This window comes from Mobula birostris, chromosome 6, assembly GCF_030028105.1.
Source record: "Mobula birostris isolate sMobBir1 chromosome 6, sMobBir1.hap1, whole genome shotgun sequence".
Classification (NCBI taxonomy): Eukaryota; Metazoa; Chordata; class Chondrichthyes; order Myliobatiformes; family Myliobatidae; genus Mobula; species Mobula birostris.
The window spans coordinates 30583667-30600914 of NC_092375.1; the positions used below are offsets into that span (position 1 = coordinate 30583667).

General features: G+C 40.9%; 1 protein-coding gene across 3 annotated transcripts in view; it reads left to right on the forward strand.

Moving 5' to 3' along the window:
* The window catches only part of LOC140198899 (uncharacterized), a 60107-nt gene that overhangs the window by 20928 nt on the left and 21931 nt on the right, over nt 1-17248 (forward strand). For all 3 annotated transcript variants that reach the window (XM_072260109.1, XM_072260108.1, XM_072260110.1), the window contains exons 3-5: nt 2060-2171; nt 2716-2868; nt 15482-15649. In XM_072260109.1, coding sequence (XP_072116210.1) covers nt 2060-2171; nt 2716-2868; nt 15482-15649 — 433 coding nt within the window. The remainder of the gene's footprint in view (nt 1-2059; nt 2172-2715; nt 2869-15481; nt 15650-17248) is intronic.

The following is a 17248-nucleotide window of genomic DNA, read 5'->3' on the forward strand; positions in this document are numbered from 1 at the left end:
CTCAGGTGTTACGATGTTTTCACATTCTCTCTGTGACCACATTTGGTTTCCCCCTACAAGTATGCGAAGTCTTAGGTAAATGACCATGGTAGAGATGGATGTATTGAGGAAGTGTGCGTGGAGTGAGATGTGATATGTGTGCCTACTTGATGCCCAATGTAGCTCGGTAGTCTGAAGGATCCATTTGCATCTTGTATGATTCTGGTACCAGCAGAGTATCACAAACAGCTGGGTTCCACTTTGATCTAGTATAACAAAAGCTTGTTGGGTCAGTTTATTTTTAGCAACACAGACAAAGTGCTGGAGAAACTCAGCAGGTCAGGCAGCAGCTATGGAAATTAATAGATAGTCAACGTTTAGGAGGGCAGGAACAGCAGAGGAGAGGGCGGTGGCGTGGGTGTAGACATACCCAGCCCTGAGACACCAGGTAAGATCATTCAATTCCAAACAATTGGTGTATTGATCATTGCAAAATGTCTTCCTGCTCCCTTCCCCTTTTCCCAACCAAGATTCCCCTCTCTTTGCCCCCTTCTCACTCTCAGTCCACAGTAGAAACACATCAGAATCATGTTTATCATCACTCACATATGTCATGAAATTTGTTTTGTTTTGTGACAGTGCAATACATAAAATCACTACAATACTGTACAAAAGTCTTGGGCTCCCTAGCTAGATAGATGTGCCTAAGACTTTTGCACAGTATTGTATATCAAAAATGAAATATTAAGCAGAAAGAAGTTGGCATTCTGATATAAAAACAAAATGCTGGGAATACTCAGTTCAAGCAAAGTCTGGGGAGGGGAGTGAGGGGGAGAGAGAGAGAGAGAGAGAGAGAGAGAAACACAAGCTAAGGGTGAGCTGGAACTGGAAGATTCTATGTTCATACCTTTGGGCTGCCCCCTTCCCTACCTGCTTCCATCCACCCAATACTCACATTTCACTCACAGACCCCCTAGCCCTTCTGATTCCATTTCTTCCCTAATGATTCCCATTTTCATCTCTCCTGTCAGGTCAGGTTCAAGCACAGGCTAGCCTTTGTGTCCCTGCTTGTCACTCTTAGAAACTCTCTCCAACTTCACCCCCTCTCTCACTTTCAGACTTCATTCATCATCGAGTCATACAGCATATAGACAAGTTCTTTCACCCATTGGTCTATGTAAACCAAGATTTCCATCTCAACTAGTCGCATTTCCCATTGTCCCTTTTTTTTTGTACTCTTATCTGCTTCCACCTATCACCCACCTGCCTCTGTCTCCCAATTCCACCCATTCCCCTGCTGGCTTCATGTTTTGCCTTTCATGTATTGCCTACTTCTCTCTGTATTACTCCTCTGTTCTCCACTTTATACTGGCCATCTTCACTCTCCTTTCCCAGTCCCAGTCCCAGAACATCAGCAGTTCCTTTCACTCCACAGATGCTGCTTGGTTCACTGATTTCCTTCATGTTGTTTTGTTTTTTTGCTCCAACTTCCAGCATCTACTGTATTTTTGTGTAATTACTTCATGGTAAAGCTGACAGTTTGTATTGTGGAGGGTAATAGTGTTTTCTTACTGTCACATGTACCAAGATACAGTGGAAAAGCTCGGCTTGCATATTGTTCATACGGATTAAAATCATTACGTGGTGCATTGAAGTAGAACAAGGTAAAACTGTAACAAACCAGGATAAAGTGTAAAAGCTGAAGAGGAAGTGAGGTGCAGGTAAACAATGCGCAAGATCATAATGAGGTAGATTGTGAGGTCAAGAGTCTATCTTATCGTACAAGAGCTTCGTTCAAGAATCTGATGACAGCAGCATAGAAGCTGTCTTTCTGTTAGCAGAAATTTGATTCAAAGGACTCATCTGAATATTCTGATTACAGGACTGTAGTACCTGTCATGATATGGAATATTCCAAAGATGCACTACAATGGGCATGTGGCAATACTTTTAGGTGTATACTTTAGATGGAGATGTCTCAACTGGTTTTACTTGTTAGCTGAAATGAACAGGTATGCAAATTATCTGTTGGATTACAATAATATGGCAGTGAAGCCATAAATTATTTGCTTTCTCATCAGTCACAGGAAGAACTTAACAAACTCATTGAACTAGTTAAGCATGAAGCAGCACCTTCTGATGCTCCTCCACTCCCTGAACCAAAAGTTGTTGAAGATGAGGAACCAAAGGAAGGTAAGTAGAAAAAAACATATGTACTCATGCTGAGGTTCCTGTATGACCCACATACAATAGGCAACCATGTCTAATTTGACTTTACATTTACTCCAGTTGTAAATAAGTACTTTATTTCCTCAAAATTTTGGTTGCTTTAATTATTGGAAGAAATATTAAAGGCCATATCAAAATATCCTTCTGAGTTCCAAAATCTTATTGGTTTAGTAGTTAATGACCATCTGGAACGCCCGTGTTATCTATATTTGAGAAAGAAATAATGCAGTAATATGCTTGATCTCTAGTTTTTGTTTTTGCTGTCAAGGAGAAGCCAGTCACAATGGTTGTAATACTTTTAATCCTGATGTACATATTAAACCTAATCTTTGCTCCTACATTGGACCTAATTGTGCATGAAGCGATGTGGCCTCCTTTCAAAGGAACGTGGATCCAATAGAAAGTGCACTTCTATTGTGACCAAGGATAATTAGAAAGTATGTAATGTAATAAAATAATTTTAATGCAGTTGTTGAAATTTGCAAATCTGTGTTTATTTATTTTACAGAACTGAAAAGTGAAAGAGATGAATTTGCAGATCTGATACTGGAATTCAAACATAGTGGCAATATTGGCAGTCACTGGTCACGTCTAAAACATCACCACAAGACCTTTACTGGCAAAAAACTGGTTGCCTGGCTGGTCAATAATAAAAACCTTGGTGAGACTGCTAGCTTGAAGTAGCTTCTATACACCGTCCTTAAAACAGGAATCAATTCCCCCCCGCCACCCTGGAAAAAAAAATGAAATGCAAAATCAACCTGAAGTATTAATTCCATTTCTTTCTCTGTAAATGCTTTCTGACATAATTTTGTTTTCACTTCAGATTTTCATCTGCATAATTTTATCTTTGGATCTCCCCTCACTGATTTGCTGAAAGTGGTTAGATATGAGATAAGAGTAGAAGCTTGATGTTTCTTGTATACTTCTGGTTAAAGGCTGATTTAAGTGGAGATAGTTTAACTTTCAGTTTCATTGGAGATGAGGTACTAATCCACTCTCAAGCTGCAGTGCCATCATTTTAATATCTAAATGGGAATGCTACTCTTGAGTATAGCAACTATTAAATTTCGCCATTTACATGTTACACTTCCAACAACCTGGGAAATTTCCCTACAGTATTCATTCTCCACCTCACAAACTAACTGGCGTTTAGTTTCTACATCACCTTGATCTGAGGCCAATCCACAGATTTTCATCTTTTCTTGCACTGTCTCTCCTCTCCCCATCTTCTAGCAGAGGCTTTCTCCTATCTGACAAGCCTTCAGGCTGTCTGTGTGCGAGCCAAAGAAAATGGATTGACTTAGTCATAGTCATACTTTATTGATCCCAGGGGGAAATTGGTTTTCGTTACAGTTGCACCATAAATAATAAATAGTAATAGAACCGTAAATAGTTAAATAGTAATATGAGAACCATAAATAGTTAAATAGTAATATGATAATTAGCTAAGGCAAGATCTCCATGACTTCTATATTTCCAAACATTCATGCTGTTAAAATTTGCCAAATTTTCAACCTACACTCTGTAACTGTTGGTACTTTTTTGAATTTAACACTCTTGATAATGGAATCTCATAGGAGGTTTCTGAGAAACCATGCACAGAATTAAAACAAAAAGCTGTGTCATGCTGCTCTTTGGCACGACTCCAACGTACCACAAATCTAAATATTGTGCCGAGAGGACTTGGAAAAAGGTACCTGACATCTGTTTTATTAAAGTGGTACTGTAAAAGAAAACAGCAAAAGATTGTGCATTCATATTGAATTGTGTGTGTGTGGGTGGGGGGGAATCTCATTGAAACATGGAGAGCATGTTTCCAATATTGGGAGAGTCTAGGTCCAGAGAGCACAGCCACAGAATACAAAGATATCCTTTTATAACAGAAATGAGGAGGAATTTCTATAACCATAGGGTAGTCAATCTGTGATATTCATTGCCATAAAAGGCTTTGGAGGCCAAGTCATTGTGTATATTTTAAGAAGAGGTTGATAGGTTCTTGAATAGAAGTGTTTCAAAGGCTATGGGGAGAAGGCAGGAAAATAGGGTTGAGAGGGATAATAAATCAGTCATGATTGAATGGTGGAACAGACTTGATGGAACAACTTGCCTAATTCTGCTCCAATATTTTATGGTCTTACCTCAAATAACTAACAATTTAAATATACCTGCACTAATCTTATTTTAATTTCCCCACTTTCCCACCTACTCCCCTTCTATTTTACCACTCGCATACATATTGGGGGCAATTTTACAGTGGCCAATTAACCAACCAAGCTATGTTTCATAGGGATTTGAGAGGAAACCAGAGCACCAGGAGGGAAATTCACAGTCCCAGGAGGGATAATGTGCAGTCCCCACAGTCATCACACATATGGCACCAGAGGTCAGGGTTGAACCCAAGTTTCTGGAGCTGTGGGGACAGATCCAGCATGCTGCCCCACAAGTTGCTGGAAAATGACTGACCCACAGTGACTGACTGGCTTATTTTTGTCTCCTTTTATGTTTTGAGTTCTTTTTAGTATTACACCATGCTGGTGAAATTTAATGTTGCTAAAGCCAAAAGGGAGTATTACCACTTTAGCCTCCAGATCAGGCTAGTTAAACCAAAAGGCTGCAGATAAGTTCCCCATTTTCAAAACTTTTCCTACCCTTACTGGGATTAAAGTTTTCCATGAGGTATTTTTACATTTGACATTCCAGTAATAATTGCAGAAGAGAAACAAAAGGAAATGTGGGCTGGCAGTCTCAACTTCAAGCAGTTAAGCTGTACTTACAGATGTAAAGGCAGGAATGTAATACTGATTCAAGTAAATGTAAGGGAGCATGGAGCAGTATCCGCAGACCCTGAAATGTGGATTGCCTTTCTCTGGTCTGTTTCAGACTGGGTTAGGGAAGTAAGACAAAGTTTGACACCATTTCTTTTTGCTGTATTTGCTCCATTTATTATAAAAATTATGCAGCTGCATTTTGCATGGTATTGTGGAGGTATACTTTGTAACAGAATATTTAGGGACAACTGTAGGGTTTTCTAAATATTCATTTTGAAAGATCAACAAAAGATAGCTTTAATGAGAAGTGACAGTGCAAGGAAGGAATTTAAAACTAAAGCCCTTTTTTAAAAAAAAAGCAATTAAAATGAAGAGTTGAATACAGTGGAGTTGTTAGGCAGGTGTTTCTTGTTTAATCTTGGCAACCCTTTAGAAGGAAATACTACATTTCAGTTTAGTACCTCACATGTCAGGCAGGTTCTTTTTATGCATAAACTAATATCTGGATTTAGATTTCTCAGACCTTAAAGTGGAACATTTGTTTAGAGCATACTAAGCCAAGAAGTTTCTCTTCAAAATCAAGTTATCGCTTGCATCATACACCGGGATGCTCTCTACAGTTACCTGATGAGGTAACCATAGCCTTTGTCCAGGAGCAGATGTTGTCAGGTGGCGCCCAACCTTCATACTGTGTTTTGACCCTTAACCACTACATTCTCTAATGGCGGGTCAGCAGTGGTGGCCAAGACACTGCCCGCCTGTTGCTGACTTCCAGCTCAACTCCTCTCGCCTGCTCCATATCCAGCAAGAGGTTCTCTCTGCTACTTCTCCCATCCTGCAAGCTGCTTAGTTCTTGGTCTTTTCATCAAGGCCCAGTGCAGACAGCAACTTCCATGCTGACCTTGCCAGAAGCCCTCTACAGCTGATCTCCACAGGGAATCTGTTGTCTTTATCCCTGCATTCCTGGACTAACGACTGGTACTTCAGGGCCTTCCTCTCATATCCTTCCTCCTATAGTACTTTGAGCTCCACCAGGATGATTGTCTTGTCTTCAGTGGACTACAGTATGATGTCTGATTGAAGTGTGGTTTGCACCACCTCTGGAAACTGCAGATTCACTACATTGACCCTTGTCTCCCTTGATTTGGCAGACTGAAGCAGGTGGACTTGGGCTTCTTTGATATCACGGGTGTGACCCTCTCCCTGATGAAGATGACTGCCCTGTTTGCCTCTTTGCCAGCTGGTCTCTTTTTACACCTCTCCTGCTGCAGTGTATCAGCTAGGGACAGCAGGGTCTTCTTGTGTTAAAAACGCAAACAACAAGAATTCTGCAGATGCTGGAAATTCAAGCAACACACGCTCTGTCCGCCAGAGAAAGCAGGATCTCCCAGTGGCCGCACGTCTTAATTCCACATCCCATTCCCATTCTGACATGTCTGTCCATGGCCTCCTCTACTGTAAAGATGAAGCCACACTCAGGTTGGAGGAACAACACCTTATATTCCGTCTGGGTAGCCTCCAACCTGATGGCATGAACATTGACTTCTCTAACTTCCGCTAATGCCCCACCTCCCCCTCGTACCCCATCCGTTATTTATTTTTATACACACATTCTTTCTCTCTCTCTCCTTTTTCTCCCTCTGTCCCTCTCACTATACCCATTGCCCATCCTCTGTTTTTTTTTCCCCCTCCCCCTTTTCTTTCTCCCTAGGCCTCCTATCCCATGATCCTCTCGTATCCCCTTTGCCAATCAACTGTCCAGCTGTTGGCTCCATCCCTCCCCCTCCTGTCTTCTGCTATCATTTTGGATCTCCCCCTCCCCTTCCCACTTTCAAATCTCTTACTAGCCCTTCTTTCAGTTGGTTCTGACGAAGGGTCTCGGCCTGAAACGTCGACTATACCTCTTCCTAGAGATGCTGCCTGGCCTGCTGCGTTCACCAGCAACTTTGATGTGTGTTGCTGTTCTTGTGTTGAAACTGTTTTGTATCCTGACATCTTGCATTTGGGGTTCTGTCTCAGACTCCATGTATGCAGCTGTGATGGTGTAGGGAGAGTGTCATACACAGACTGCAGGAGGAAAGAAATGCGGAAGGGCTCCAGTCTCCAAAGCTCTGCCCAAGTCATCTTGCACTTAGGAAGATCCCATTTTGTCCTGGCACCCTGTGCCACCAACTCCACTGCTTTCAACATCTGCCTTTTGAATACTCGTCTTCCTCACGGTTCCATACCTCTGCCTCGACTATGTCCCGCCTATCTCTTGCACTTGTGCTCACTCCCCTATCATTGGAAGTGTGCTGAGCTGAGGCCTTGACGTCCTAGGCACAGGTTGCCAATGATGTCTCTCAATTACAGGGAGCTCACTGCCTGGTCTGTGTCCAAGTTGGTGGCCCACTTTCGGCCCAATCTTGTTGTGACTCCTGCTTAGTTTATTAGCTTGTCATTGGAGCTTCTCAGTATTAGCACGACTCTACACTTTGCCACCTTGAATTCCTCCAGTACTGGTGACAACGGGAGCTGTAGCTGGCCTGATCTTGTGTAGAACCTCACTGAAGAAAAACTTGGCGGGGGGGGGTGGCGCTTCTGCAGGTGCATGTTGACTTTCCTCTCGATGCCTTCTACTGTGGTCCTGGGGAGCTCGTATACTGTGAAAAGCCAGAGCAGCCTTGGTAGACCATGTTGTTCCAGCCATGTCTTTAATTTACCAGGGAGTCTGGTTTTGTTGATCTTCAGCCAGTCCTCAGTCTGCTTTATAGTGTCGATGATGTTGGCGCTGTCTGGCATTGCTGCATTCCCAAGACACATTACTCGATCGTCCACTATGGAAGGAATGACTTCTCCCTGTACTTGAAGACTGAACTTGCCAGTAACCTTGCCCTTTTTGGATCATCATGCATCTGGACTTCCTGGCCTTGAAGGTCATCTAGCCCAGGTAGTTACGTTGTCCAGGGTTTCCATTACCCATGTTGCTTGGACGTGGGTTGCAGTCTTTACTGTGATGTCATCCCTGAGCCCCTGTATTGTAGATTGTTGGATGCTGGGCTCCAGCACTGGACCTTGGGTTATGTCTGCTGCTGCTGCTGATATGAGGAAGTTCATATCCGTGACAAACAAGATGGGGGAGATGGCACAGCTGTTTTGAAATTTCTTTTTGGAGCTCTGGCCACCTAGTGGTAAAGCGGGCTGAAGTGAAGCATAGCTTGAATCCTCCTGGGTAGCTGGTGATCATGTCTCACATTACTGGTGGGATATGTATTGGTCCAGGTCAAACTGGATGAGGACATGGGGAATTGCTCCATAGGTGTTGGTTAAGTCTAACCAGATGACTGTTAGGTTGCCTTTCTTCTGCTTGGCCTTGCGGATCAATTGGCTGATTATTGAGGTGTGTTCAGGGCACCCAGAAAAAAAACAGGATGCCACCTTTCTGAATGAATGTGTTGATATAGTGGCTCTCCATTAAGTAAGAGGTCAGCCTTCTCATTAGCACCGAGAGTATTTTGAACTCAATCCTACGGAGGGAGATTGTCCTAAACTGGGTGATTGTAGACAAATCTTCTTCCTTGGGAACAAATCATCCTTCAGCTATTTTCCAGCTTGGTGGGATAGAGCCTCTGATCCAAATCTTCATCATTTTCTTCCACAACTTACAGAAGAGTTTTGGGCATTTCAGACAAAAGTTTCTGATCCATATAGGATGGATTAAAATTTCTGCAGAAAATTTTTTTTTGACAGTGTTATTTGTTAACCTTCAGATTTAGCATGGGAGAATGGTGTAAGATCTGAAATAGAACTACTCAAAGCTGTACAAGTACAATGTATGATTGGAGGAAAGACCAGATCCTATCAGTCTTAGGCTGATTGCCTAGAACCTGCACTGTATAAATGAGCCCTAGTGCAGACAGACTGAGGCCTTCTACACTCATCTCATGGTAGTGTTGTAGTTAGCATAAGGCTAATATAGTGCCAGCAATCTGGGGTCAACTCCCATCACTGTCTGTAAGGAGTTCGTAAGTTCTTCTTGTGGCCACGTGGGTTTCCTCTGGGTGCTCGGTTTCCACCCACATTTCCAAGACGTGTGGTTTGGGAGTCTAATTGGTCACGAGTGTAAATGAATGTGTAGGCTTGATGAGCTGCAGGGGCTTGTTTCAATGCTGTATCTCTAAATAAATATAATAGTTTGTTCAGAAGTAGAATTTAAGGAATTTGGAAGAGAGCAGAAAAAAGTTTTAGCAAAATAATTCCAGGGTTTAGGGTCTCAACAAACAAAGGCACAGTACCAATGATGGAAGACTTAAAATTGGGATGCTGATGGTGTTAGAATTAAAGACCTTTGGAGGAAATTGCAATGGTTAGCAGGAAGAGAGAATAGAAAGTTTTGTAAGTGAAGGTGAGAAGTTTTAAATTGGCCTCAGTCTGATTCATAGAAACATAGAAAATAGGTGCAGGAGTAGGCCATTCGGCCCTTTGAGCCTGCACCGCCATTCAGTATGATTATGGCTGATCATCCAACTCAGAACCCTGTACCTGCTTCTCTCCATACCCCCTGATCCCTTTAGCCACAAGGGCCATATCTAACTTCCTCTTAAATATAGTCAATGAACTGGCCTCAACTGTTTCCTGTGGCAGAGAATTCCACAGATTCACCACTGTCTGTGTGAAGAAGTTTTTCCTCATCTCGGTCCGAAAAGGCTTCCCCGTTATCCTTAAACTGTGACCCCTCATTCTGGACTTCCCCAACATCAGGAACAATCTTCCTATATCTAGCCTGTCCAATCCCTTTAGTATTTTATACGTTTCAATAAGATCCCTCCTCAATCTTCTACAAACGTTTGTAAATTCCAACAAGTATAAGCCTAGTCGATCCAGTCTTTCATCATATGAAAGTCCTGCCATCCCAGGAATCCATCTGGTGAACCTTCTTTGTACTCCCTCTATGGCAGTGTAGGTCAGGACTGGATCAGGGCAGATGAGTTCTCAATGAACCCAAATTTACTTTTGAGTTGATGTACTATAGTGACCAAAAGACCCTGGAATAGCTGGGTTTAGACCTGATACTGTCACGGGTAAATATTTTCAAAATCAGATGAGCTGGGCATGGTGTGGAGGATAGGTTGCCATCCAAACGTGAATATTGTTTATCTCAATTGTGGTGTGAATATTTAGTGTATCAAAAAGGATTACAATTTTGTGAAAGTGAAGAGGGAAATTGTTGGCGGCTAGGGAATCTAATGTATTGCAATAATAGAAGACATTCAGTTCTGCTCTGCCTTACAGTGGCTGATCTCATGTCTGACTTCATGTACCAGCCCTTTCCATTTCCACATTTTGTTCGATAGAGAAAAATAAAGCCTGTTGCTCTTGGATGAACATTAATATTGACAGGCGTTTAAAGTTTTATCACCCTCCTTTTGATAGTTTGTATCTCTTGTTATTCAGATCTACACTCCAATTCTCAAATGCTTTGAAGGCTTTTACGATTTTAGTTTTGTGTGATCCTTTATCTCTTCACTCAATTGGCTGCATTTTGGCATGGAGCATCTTTTACCCTTAGGGCTGAAAGCTGTTTCTATATGAGATTACATTCTTTGAACACCTCCTCTTTAATATACTTATCTACTTACTGTTTTTTTCTGCCATGGGTAATCAATCTCTGTTGCCTTACCCAAAGTATTTTTTATCCAGACCTTAAATTTCAGTGGCTGTTTTGTGTTTCTTCCTTTTTAAAAAAAAAATATTGAACTTGCTCACATTCTGATTCATGATCTAAATATTTATGTTCCAGTGATCTGCTATCTAACTTTGGTTTACTTCTCATTGGTGAACCTAAAGTGTCTTGCCCCTATGGATATTTTGCAAATGATTATCCAGAGTATGTTTAAGGATTGCACTACATGAGCTAACTTGCTTATCACAATCTAAAGGAAAGTTAGAATTTTGTCATTGAAACTTTGCTGCCTTTGTAATATATCTGCACAGCCACTACAATGGATCAGTTGGCAACTCAAAATAGCTTTGTATAATTTTCTTAAAAAAAACTGTTTATAAAATTATCTTCCTGTTTGCCTTTTGTTATACTCTTGCATCAGTGAAGTAATTTCATCCCTCATCCTCAGAGCTACTGTATCATTTCCAATATTTTTCTGACAGACCTAATAACCTTGTATATTTAGTTACCAGCTACATCTCTACACAATATTCAGTACTTCAACTACAATTCAGTTTGTTGCATATACTTCATGCATTTGTGCTTACCTCCATACCCCTAACTGTCCTTCTGCATAGTTGTACTTTCAACTGTAGTATATATAGTAAAATTTCTGAATAAGATTTAACCCTCCTTTCATTTATTTTCATACTATAAATTTATATTTTTCCCTTGAATCTTTCAATCCCACTTGCCAACACTCACCTTCCCCACTTACCAGATTAGTTATAGAGACAGAGTCATACAAGCATAGAAACAGGCCCTTCAGCCCCGCTTCTCGAAGCAAACTGTGTTACCCAGTGAGCAAATCCCATCTGCCCGGGTTTGGCCCATAGCCCTATAAACCTCTCCTATCCATATACTGAGCCAAATGGCTTTTAAATGTTTCGAATGTGTCAAGCTCAATCACCATTTTTTGGCAGCCATTTCCAAATATGCACTACCTTTTCCTTGAGGAAGCTGTCCCTGATGACCCTTTTAAAATCTGTCATTGCAGATCCTGAGCCTGTGCCCTCTTGTTTTGAACACTTCTCTCCCGGCAAAAAAATACATGTGTTTTCACCCTGTGTCCATCATGAACTTGTATACTTCTATCCTATTTATCTGTATTTCCAGGACCTTGGGTTCAGGCAGATTTGGAAACGACTCAGTCCCATTAATGATGCCATCAAAGTGTCTGGGGGTATCAGTACCCATTTGTTTCACATACTGTATGTGATGCCATCATTAACAGGATTGAGTCTTCCGATTCATACGTGATGACATCTATTTGGTGGAACTTTGGAAAGGAGCACAAATCCTTCAGATCCATACAGAGCTTTGGTTTACCACCTAAAACACTTAGACTTTACAGATGTACCATGGAGAGCATTCTAACCAGCTGCATCACCGTCTGGTATGGGGGGGGGGCGGGGTGCACAAGATCTTGGTAAGCTGCAGAGAATTGTAAAATTAGTCAGCTCCATCATGTGTACCAGCCTCCATAGTATCCAATACATCTTCAAGGAACTCTGAGTGGTTATGCATCTTCAAGGACCCCCATCATCCAGGACATGGCCTCTTATTGTTACCATCAGGAAGGAATGCAGAAGCCTGAAGGAACAGCTTCTTCCCCTCTGCCATCTGATTTCTAAATGGACATTGAACCCATGAACATTACCTCATACTTTATTTTTAAATTTCTGTTTTTGCACTAATCTTAATTAAGCTATTAAATTAACACACACAGTGATTGATAAGTTTGTGGCCTAAGGTAGAAGGAGATGAGTTATACAGCTCTCTTTACATGCACATCACATGCAGGTCAACTCTTTGAGTGATTATGCAGAAAGTTTGAAGTAACTCATCGCCTACCTTAGGCCACGAACTTATCAATCAACCTGATGAGTTATTAACTGATGACTATGCAACCCCTTGATGAAAGTTTTCATGTTTCATTGTTTTACAACATTGAATCACAGTGGATTTAATTTGTTTTTTTTGACACTGAAAAAGACTCTTTCGTGTCAAAGTGAAAACAGATCTCTGCAAAGTGATCTAAATTAATTACAAATATAAAACACAATAATGTTCACCTCCTTTAATGTGACACACCAAATCATCATTGGTGCAGCCAATTAGTTTCAGGTGTAACATAAATAGTTAAATCGAGATCACCGTGTGCAGTCACGGTGTTTGGATTGATTATAGTAAAAATACACCTGTATCTGGAAGGTTCAAATGCTGGTGAGCCAGTATCCTGGCAAAAACTACACCATGAAGACAAAAGAACACTCCAGGCAACTCCACAAAAAGGTTATTGGAAAGCACAAGTCAGGAGATGGATACCAGAAAATTTCCAAGGTCACTGAATATCCCTTGGAGTACAGTTCAGTTGATCATCAAGAAATGGAAAGCGTATGGCACAGCAGTAAATCTACATAGAGCAGGCCATCCTCAAAAACTGAGTGACAGTGCAAGAAGGGGACCAGTAAGGACAACTCTGGAGGAGTTACAAGCTTCAGTGGCTGAGATGGGAGAGACTGTGCATACAACTATTGCCCAGGTGTTTCACCAGTCGCAGCTTTTAAGGAGAGTGGCAAAGTGAAAGCCACTGTTGGGGGAAAAAAAACTTGCATGAACCTCGGCTTGAGTTTCCAGAAGGCATCAGGGAGACTCTGAAGTCAGCTGGAAGAAGGTTCTACAGTCTGATGAAGCCAAAATAGAGCTTTTTGGCCATCAGACTAAATGCTATGTTTGGCATAAGCCAAACACCGCACATCATCAAAAACACACCATCCCTACCGTGAAGCATGCTTGTGGCTGCATTATGCAGTGGGGATGCTTCACTGCAGCAGGCCCTGGAAGGTTTGTGAAGGTAGAGGGTAGAATGAATGCAGCAAAATACAGGAAATCCTGGAGGAAAACTTGATGTTGTCTGCAAGAGAACTGTGACTTGGGAGAAAATTTGTTTTCCAGCAAGACAATGACCCCAAGCATAAAGCCAAAGCTACACAGGAATGGTTTAAAACCAAAGTTGATGTCTTGGAGTGGCCAAGTCAGAGTCCTGTCCTCGATCCAATTGAGAATTTGTGGCTGAGAATTCACTCACAATCCCCATGCAGTCTGACAGAGCTTGACCAGTTCTGTAAAGAAGAATGTCCAGATGCACAAAGCTGATAGAGACCTTTCCAGACAGGCACGAAGATTTAATTGCTGCCAAAGGTTCATTTACTAAATACTGACTTGAAGAGGGTGAGTACTTATGCAATCAATTGTTTTGTGTTGAATAATTGTAATAAATTTAGACCAATTTGTAGAAATTTGTTTTCTCTTTGACACAGAGTCTTTGCTGTTGATCAGTGTCAAAAAAGCCAAATTACATCCACCGTAATTCAATGTTGTAAAACAATAAAATATGAAAACTTCCTACAGGAGGGGCTGAATAGTTTTTATAGGCACTGTATATATTTACTGGAATTCAGTTTTTTTTCTTTATATGTTATGTATTGCATTGTACTGCTGCCACAAAGTTAACAAATTTCACAACATATACCGGTGATATTAAACTTGATTCTCATTCTGATCTCTATCTATACACAATATAATACAAACACATAGATTTTTTTTTTTTTGGATCCAGTTTCAACTCATGGAATTTTAAAAATGCAAGGTGAGTGGATGACAAATTGAGAGCCAAAAGCAATGTAGCTGAGAGTTGAATAAGAGCATGTATCACCCAGAAATTTCTGTCTGCAGCAAGCACCTCATGCTCAAAATGTGAACTTGCATTATGCTGTTCCCCAGAATGAACCTGTGAATAGATAGTTTCATTGACACACAGGGTTGTCCACAACCTGATGCCTTTAGGAAGGGTTGGGGAAGGAGGCACTGGAGAGGAGGAACAGTTCTGAATGTTCTGAATTAAAGATAATTTTAAGTGTTTTTGTAGCTATTCAAACTATTAAAAAAATTAGAAGTTAAATATTTAAATATATTAATAATCTTTCAATATTGAATTAGTTAAACACTTGTTCCTTTTAGCTTTACCCATCTATTGAAATGAATTGAAAGGTAGTACAATTATGATGCTGCAAGTCATTCATGAAGATTCTCCTCTGTAAAGAACTCCAACATTACAGCACAGTTAACAAAACCACCTTGTATAGTAAGCTGTCAACCACTGCTTTGGGAGTTATATCTGAATCAGGTTTACAGTAATATCAAGCGAGTCAGAGTCTGCAGAAGATCTGTGACAAACTCACCGAGAAGCTTGGAACAACCTACCAGCCAATTATAAAACTGCACGACAGTGTACCTAAGAGAATTGATACAGTTTTAAAAGCAATGGGTGATCACAAATACTGATTTAGCTTCTTTTTACTGTTTGTTGCTTCTTTATAGTATTTTTTGATACTTAGAAACCTACATTATTTTTGAAAGCGTAATATTTTTTACATTTGCCCCAGGCTTTTGCTCGGTACTTTGTGTATGTATGTGTTGGTATGTATAAAAATAGTGAGATAGTGTTAATGGGTTGGTCAGTTGTACATTCAGAAACCTGATGGTGAAGGGTAGAAGCTGTTCCTAAAACACTGAGTGTGTGTCTTCAGACTCTTGTATTTTCTCCTTGATGGTAGTAAGGAGAGAGCACATCCTGGCTGATGGGGGTCCTAAATGTTGGATATACGTATGGAAATCATGAGTTTCTGACAGTTATGCAGGTCAAATCTTTCCTGGCCATTTCCATTATCTATGGATAAAAATTGCTTTGGATTTAATCATTTAAATAATTTTACTAAATTAATGTTTATTTAATTTAGACAAACCTGCAGCAATTGAAATTGGAAACAATCTGATAAACAGAAAGTTTTTTAATCCTCTGAGTGAAAAAGAATTTGAAGATAGTGACGCCCTGTACAGATTGGTGGAGGATGACTCTGCATCAGCATTAAATTCTGGAGCCACAGCAGAATTTCGAGCAGTTTCCGGTATGTAATATTTTGAACTTTTCCAATGGTTATGTAGCAGAGGATTCGTAGCCCAGCCTGTCAGACCGTGATAGATATTGACCAGAAGACCTCAAGATATAGGAGCAGAATTAGGCCTTTTGGCCCATTGAGTCTGCTCAGCCATTTCATCATGGCTTATCCATTTCCCCCCCTCCCCCCCCCCCCGTATCCCTTCATGCCCTGGCAAATCAAGAATCTATCAACCTCTGCCCTAAATGTGCATAAAGACTTGGCCTCCACAGCTACCTGTGTCAATGATTTCCACAGATTCATCACTGTCTGGCTAGAGAAGTTCCTCCTTATCTCTGTTCTAAAATTTCGCCCCACTTCTATTCTGAGGCTGTGTCCTCCAGTCTTAGATTTTCCCACTTTAGGAAACATCCTTTCCACATCCATTCCATCAAGGCCTTTCATCACTTGATAGGTTTCAAATAGGTCACCCCCTCATTCTTCTGAACTTCAGTAATTACAGGCCCTGGGGTCATCAAACACTCTTCGTATGACAAGTTGTTCAATCCTGGAATCATTTTGTGAACCTTCTTTGAATTCTCAATAGTTTCAGCACATCCTTTCTAAGATAAGGGGCCCAAAGCTGCTCACAGTCCTCCAAGTGAGGTCTCACCAGTGCTTTATAAAGTCTCAACATTACATACTTTTATATTCTAGTCCTCTTGAAATGAATGATAACTTCGCATTTGCATTCCTCTCCACAGACTCAACCTGCAAATTAACCTTTAGGGAATCTTGCACAGGGACCCCCAAGTCCCTTTACACCTCAGATTTTTGTATTTTCTCTCCATTCTGAAAATAGTCAACCCTTTCATTTCTTCTACCAAAGTGCATGACCATACACTACCCAACGCTGTATGGCATCTGCCATTTCTTTGCCTATTCTTCTAATCTGTCTAAGTCTTTTAGTAGCCTGTCTACTTCCTCAAAACTACCTGCCCCCCACCTATCTTCCTATTGTCTGCAAACTTTGTAACAAAGCCATAAATTCTATCATTCAAATCATTGACATAAAAAGAATCAGTCCCAACACAGACCCCCGTGGAACACCACAGCCGACCAGACAAGGCACCCTTTATTCCCACTCTTTGCATCCTGCCAATTAGCCACTGCCTTATCCATGCTAGAATCTTTCCTGTAATACAATGGGTGTGTTAAGCAGCCTCATGTGTGGCACTTTGTCAAAGATCTTCTGAAAATCCAAGTACCCAACATTAACCAATTCTCCTTTGTCTATCCTACCTGTTATTTCTTCAAAGAATTCCAATAGATTTGTCAGGCAAGATTTTCCCTTGAAGAAACCATGCTGACTATGGCCCATTTTATCATGTGCCTCCAAGTACCCCCAAACCACATCCTTAACAATGGACTCCAACATCTTCCCAACCATTAAGGTCAGACTAATTGGTCTATAATGTCCTTTCTTCTGCCTCCTTCCCTTCTTGAAGAGTGGAGTGACATTTAATCCAGTCTCCCTGATAAATATCTCATAAAGAATTAATTAAATGTAATTCAACAATAATTTGTAAGATTACCCCCTAGATATTTTAAAATTCATCATCAAGTTAC